We start from the raw sequence: 6,433 nt of genomic DNA, 5'->3' as shown, positions 1-6,433 counted from the left end.
CTCCCATAAACCTCGTCCGCTCGCCCACCCGCCAATCCTCCTTCCCACCACCCCAATTCGCGCCCGAAGTCTCCTCTCCTCGCTCCCTCCGCCCCCCGTCTCCCCGATGGCGATGCGGCCGCCGTCCTTCTTCGGCGGGCTCCGGGCGCGGGAGCTCAGCGGCGGCAGGGGCTCCGCCCGCGCCTCCGCGGCGCGGCTGCCCTACCTCTCCGACCTCTCCTCCGACCCCGGCGACCGCGGCTGCGGCGTCATCTCCGTCGAGCACTCCGGCGACGCCGCCATCCCTTTCGCCGTCTCCTTCTGCAAGGTCCGTCTTCTTCCCTCGTTTTAGTTAGATTCGACGAGGCCGGCGGCGACGGCGCGCTGATCCGTCCCCTCCTTCCTCCCTCCAGGTCCCGCAGATCTCTCGCCTTCTGGCGGTCGCCGACGAGGACGGGTATGTTGCCATCTACGACACCCGCCGCCGCCTCCCCTCCAGATCCTCGTCCATAGAGAAGTCAGGTTAGCTTCGGTCCCCCCTTGTGATCTACGTAGTAGCAGCGTGCCAGCTGCCTGGCTGGTATTTTCTGCTAAAATTGGTCCCAATCTGAAATCTTGCTCCTTTGTAGCTGAAACGAGGCTGTCCGATTGGGTTGCTCACAACAATGCCATCTTTGACGTGTGCTGGATCAAGGTAGCCACATTTACCTGCAATATGCAACAGCTGCTTTCTCTGTTTCTCAGCAGTGCATTTTTGTGTGTCTCTGGCAAAGTTAACCGCTGAATCATGTCATTTATATAGGAGGGATCCCAATTACTGACTGCATCAGGCGACCAAACCGTGAGTACAACATGATCAATCAATTCATTTAATTTCTCACAACACCAACTATCATTTGTCTGATTTTTTGTGTGCATAATCTCACTGTAATTGCGTGTACTGTATCAGGTAAAGATATGGAGCGTGGAGAATAAGAAATGCCTTGGTGTGCTGTCAGGGCACACTGGAAGTGTGAAGTCACTGTCATGCCATTCTTCAAATCCTGGTCAGTTGCATATCTTGAACTTGGTAAACTTAGCTTGGGACATGTCTGCATAGGTTTGTGAACTTGAATTCAAGTATGTTATTGTCTATATGCAGATCTTATTGTTTCTGGTTCAAGGGATGGTTCTTTTGCACTCTGGGATCTAAGATGTGACCCCAAAACCCCAAATGGCCATGGTGAAGCATGCCTCATGTATGTTATCTAATGGCTACTGCAATCTAAATGCTCCTTTTAACCACAATCATCAAATATCCGTAGCAATATAGCATCTTTCACTGAATTCAGCTGTTTTTACATGTTAGGTCTTCTGCTGTTGTCAAAGAAGCGCACAGTCCCACGCGAAGGAATCGGACAAGGTCTCGAGCAAAGGTATTGAATCTAGTCAGGATCCTCTTGCTGGTGAATTTACACTCCCTTGGGTTCATTTGCTGATATTGGTCATCTTTAGGGAGCTTCGACGAGCATCACATCAGTCCTTTATCTGAAAGATGATATCTCCATTGCTACTTCTGGTGCTGCAGACAAGTAAGGCATTAGCTCATCCAATTTATTCTGCATTTACTACCAAAGTTCATATAGTTTTATATGGCTGATCATGCATGCCAGTGGTATGTTTCAATTATAAATGCACCATTTTAAACACAATGCACCTCCTTTGTAGTTTGATTTTATTTAACTCTTAAAATGTATGCATCTTGTACTTACAATAAATGTATGCCAGTGTTGTGAAATTTTGGGATACACGGAACCTTAAAGCGCCCATCTCCAACAAAACCTCTCAATCAACAGCACAACCTTCGGTAAGCAAGCAGCTTGCAAATTGCAACAGAATGCATTTGTAAATCAGTTTCAAGGCTAACAGGGAATCCTTTCATTCAGAAGGAGGGGGTGACACATGGGATCTCTTGCTTGTCTCAAGACTCATATGGTGCGTATATTGCTGCGTCATGCATGGATCACAGGTGAGAATAATATTTGACCACTACACAGAACTGCAAAAAACTGATGTCACTGGAGGGAATTGCTTCTGACTTCATAAGCTTTCCACTTTCAGGATCTATCTGTATAGTACTCTCCACATGGACAAGGGTCCAATAAAGACTTACACTGGCAGCAAAATTGAGTCTTTCTTTGTCAAGGTGAGTGGCCAACTGGTTTAGCCTTCTCTTCCAGCTGCATATTCTTAGTTTCTTTCATGTGTGTTATTTAACACCTGCTTTGGTGCTTGAATGCAGTCTGCTATTAGTCCTGATGGGACTCATATTTTAGGCGGTTCGAGCAATGGCAATGTTTACTTGTGGCAGGTATTTGCTGCATTCCTATTACCTTTTCTTTTACATTTCATACACTGTATTCATGTTAAATTGCTAATTCCTTTTTCACTTTTGTAGGTGGATCAGCCTGAAAATGGGCCTATAGTTCTGAAAGGCCATGAGGGTGAAGTCACTTCAGTTGACTGGTATGATCTATCCAGAATGGTTACTTCTTATTGTCTTACTGTTACCATAGTGCTCATGTTGCAATGCCAATTTCGCAATTTCAGGTGCTCTTTGGAGGTTGGAAAGATAGTATCATCATCTGATGATTCCACGGTGAGTCTTGTTAAAAGTTTACAAGTTTCATCTTAATGTTGCCTTGTCAAAAACTACAATATGGACTCACTCATGACTCGTCTCACTATGATTAGGAGCATCCATAATATCTGTTGGCATCTAGAATTCAGTTAGAAACTTTAAACTGCTGCTGACACTTTGTTCTGTACATCAGGTTCGTGTATGGAACACCAAGAAAATAGACTGCACCAACATTAGTTCCCCAACAGTCATCCGTAAGAGGGTAACTGCTCCAAACATGGACTGCCCAAGATCGGCTAGCCATGAGCGAGCGACTAGTTCAAGAGATGTAGCAGCCTGCACCAGTGCTGGCAGTGAATTGCCAACCGGTTCACACTCACCCCTCCGGCCCAGAGTACTGGAGTTTGGCACGCCTGAGTCTGCGAAAAAGCGAGCCTTTTCGGTATTTCGGGAGGAGGCCTTGGATACTAGGAACAGCCCAGGAGCTCAAATGAGCAGTCCCTCTTCAGTCCTGAACCCACCGCCTTCGCTGAAAAGGAAAACTATCCGGGACTACTTTGGCAGCAGCACATCTTGAAGTCAAAACTTTCTGACAAGTAAGATAGTATCATGGATTCTTCTGAGCTGCCCTGAGGAGCTTTCTTAACTTATGGTGAGAATCTTGTTTTTATGCTAGAACTTGCTCTGCTGATAATTGACAGCTCGGCATGCTAACTCATTGCTCTCATTTTTCTCCTACGCAGGCCAAGCTTGTTCAGAGGTGACGGGACCTGCAACTTTTGGAAAATCCCTGTCTTGCTGATCTGGTCATATGCTGATGATTGATCTGATGAAGTGCCGTTGTACATGATATATATATTGTTAAAACCATCTGCCTTTTCTCTTTGTGTTATTTCCTCATCGAGCTTGTTAGGTTGTGACTTGAGGAAATCTTGTTATTAGTAACAACAAGGAGATCTCTGTGAGATTTCCCTAGTGCTTTGTTAGTAATTAAAGATTGATCTAGCAAAACTTCATGATGTTGACAATTATCTCTTGGAACATGAGAGTAAAGGAATTTGGACTTGTGGTTGGTTCCTGGCTATAACGCCTTCCATGAGTTCTGTGCTGTGCATAGCAATGGCATATCTTGTGTTGGTCAGCTTATAAAATGATCCAAGGGCCATGGTCAATAATGGAGATTATTTTGGCATGGCCGGAATTATTAAGAAATGTTTTTTTACTTGTTTGAATTAAATGCATGAAATTTGCAATCTTTCAATGCCTCTGGAGCTTGCAAAAGGACATATCGGTCTGGGCTTATGATCAATAGTTGAAACTCGATGGACACTTTGACCTGCCCTTACCATCAACATGGTTTGTGCAAAATATGTCAGAAATTAGAGGGAGTACTTCACTGCTAATAGCTACTCCCTCTGTCCAGAAATACTTGTCCGAGGAATGGATGTATCTAGATGTATTTTAGTTCTAGATACATCCATTTGTATCCATTTCTACGACAACTATTTCCGGACGGAGGGAGTACTAGCTTAATGCCCATATTTTTCTTGCGGATCACAATCATATTGTTTGAACATAGGCCTGATTTGTTAATGCATCCATGCCTGGTCATGCTCTGACCTAGCCCAAGCCGCACCTATGGGCACTACATTTTTGGTGTACACACAGTTTGTTCATGCTTCCAGTCAAATGCTCATGTCACATCAACATCCCTCGTATTACTACCTAATAACCAAAAGTTCATACTTCATTTATATGTAAACATATCTAGTTTAGAAAACATAGTTGCAAGAAACCTCTAGCTATATTCCTTTAGCAAGAGCATGTCATATACATTGTGCTGTTTAAAGACACTCCTAATCACGACGAAGTCTGAAAAATACTACAACACAATCCAATCTGAATAAAGAACGCACACCAGCAAGAAATCTGCTGCGCCCTAAAGGGATCAAAAGCTGTTTCATGCGTAACACAAGTTTTCTATGAGGGCGGCATCACAACATGATTTAGCATAGCGATTTTGAATTTTGGACCCCGGTTGGAGGGGAATCGAGGGAAATAATGAGGGTATACAACGACACGTAGGAGGTTGGGGATCGTGAACCTGATGCGCTCCGTGGTAGCTGGCTTGATGCCTTGTGCTCGTGTTTATATAACCATTTTCTCACTTGGAATATTATTAGGGGAAGAGACATCCCATAGAGCCATACAAACTCGAAGTTTCGAGTGAGTTTGAGGGATCTCAAAAGGCTAGAACAATGCCGAGAGAAAGGGAGCTTTGAGGTGTCTTTATCTTTGACTTGAACCAGTAGTCAAGCACTCATCTCGTCAAAAGAAGGGGATTCTCTAGGCGGCCTTCTCTTTGATCCACTCCACTAATCAAGATGCTTTTCTCGTTGCTTCTCCTAACATAAGAGTAGGTCATGCTCCACAATGCAACAAGATTTATTTAAGAAACATCTATATGTCAACTTTGTAGATACCCTCTAATTTCACACCGTAAATACTTATCTAAGATACCCGAATATGAATTTTGGACCTTAGGCTACACCGAGCCCTTTTCCTTTTCTTTGAAAAACCACCCCTTATATTAATTAAGAAAATATCATACTGTCGTTCATTACATAATTTGTCAAGCGGGAGGGAACACTCCTATCTTTGGGCGGGTTGTGATAAGGTGACCAATGGAAAATGCAAGGTCAACTGGGAACTCGTCTGCAAGCCGAAGATCTTTGGTGGTTTGCGCATCCTCAACCTTGAGAAGTTTGCCACTGCCCTTCGGCTACGTTGGCTTTGGTATGAATGGGCTGACCCCCCCCCCCCCCCCCCCCCCCCAATACTTCAGCTGGGATGGGAACTCTGTGCAATGACGATGATAGAGACCTTTTGCGGGAGCCACCAGGGTTAGTATTGGAGATGAATGTAAGGCAAAGTTCTGGGAATCATCTTGGCTCGACGGCATGAGACTTAAAGATATTGCTCCAAAGATATTTTGACCTCTCAAGAAAGAAATCTTGTTCGGTCCAAAAAGCTCGCCTCAACAATTATTGGGTTAGTGAGATTGATACCCACCATGGAGCATATTTAGGAGTTTGCCTTGCTTTGGGAGAAGCTACCCTTTGTTACTCTCAGCAATGATATTTTTTTAGGAAAAGGAGGAAGACCCCCGGCCTCAGCATCTCTGGGCGATGCATGCAACCACTTTATTAATTATTCACAAAGACCTTACAAAGTAATACATCAGTACGTCTGAAGCCACCATCTTGGCAACATCTGTCGCTACTCCTATTCACTTGATGAAGGGGTGCCGATAGTCCGAGTCGAATACCAAACATACCTCGGAGCATAGCCTAACATCTAAAACCGGAGGACCCAACTGATGGTGTCCAGGACTAGGGGGTACTCACCACATCGTCTCCCGACCAGCTGGATCGGGCCGAGGACCCCCATGGCGGTTCACTCATGGGCCACTTCGGGCAGCCCATGCCACACACGAGGAAGATTCCACAAGACTTGGTGATCAAGACAAGGACTCCTCTCCACCAACATATTTGACTAGGACTCTTGTTATCCTAGGCCTCTGGTACATTATATAAGCCAGGGCTAGGCTAGTCGATGGATCATTATGACATTATTCATCATACCCATAGGTTTTAGACCATAACTTATGATCTCGAGGTAGATCAACTCTGTACTTGATACTCCATCAATATAAACAAGAGCAGGACGTAGGGTTTTACCTCCATCAAGAGGGGCCGAACCTGGGTAAAACATCGTCTCCTTCGTTCCTGTTACCATTGATCCGAGAATCCCCGAGATCTGCCGGTTTTGACA

The 6,433-nt window shown here is 44.9% G+C and overlaps 1 protein-coding gene across 2 annotated transcripts; it reads left to right on the top strand.

The window, feature by feature from the left end:
• LOC109781221 (uncharacterized) lies at nt 1-3,664 on the top strand. 2 transcript variants are annotated; one of them, XM_020339821.4, is made up of 16 exons: nt 1-307; nt 393-501; nt 609-673; nt 782-820; nt 929-1,025; nt 1,121-1,217; nt 1,328-1,394; nt 1,474-1,550; nt 1,747-1,825; nt 1,908-1,987; nt 2,080-2,164; nt 2,261-2,329; nt 2,417-2,484; nt 2,569-2,617; nt 2,793-3,251; nt 3,343-3,664. In XM_020339821.4, exons 1-15 carry the CDS (start codon nt 107-109, stop codon nt 3,174-3,176), a joined length of 1,566 nt encoding a protein of 521 aa, XP_020195410.1. In that variant the 5' UTR covers nt 1-106; the 3' UTR covers nt 3,177-3,251; nt 3,343-3,664. The 2 variants fall into 2 exon arrangements, with proteins under 2 accessions (XP_020195410.1, XP_020195409.1); XM_020339820.4 differs by having other exon boundaries at nt 2-307; nt 1,905-1,987.
• Nucleotides 3,665-6,433: the final 2,769 nt, after the last annotated feature.

The sequence above is a fragment of the Aegilops tauschii genome, chromosome 4 (genome assembly GCF_002575655.3).
Source record: "Aegilops tauschii subsp. strangulata cultivar AL8/78 chromosome 4, Aet v6.0, whole genome shotgun sequence".
Classification (NCBI taxonomy): Eukaryota; Viridiplantae; Streptophyta; class Magnoliopsida; order Poales; family Poaceae; genus Aegilops; species Aegilops tauschii.
This window is presented reverse-complemented; position numbering and strand designations above follow the sequence as displayed.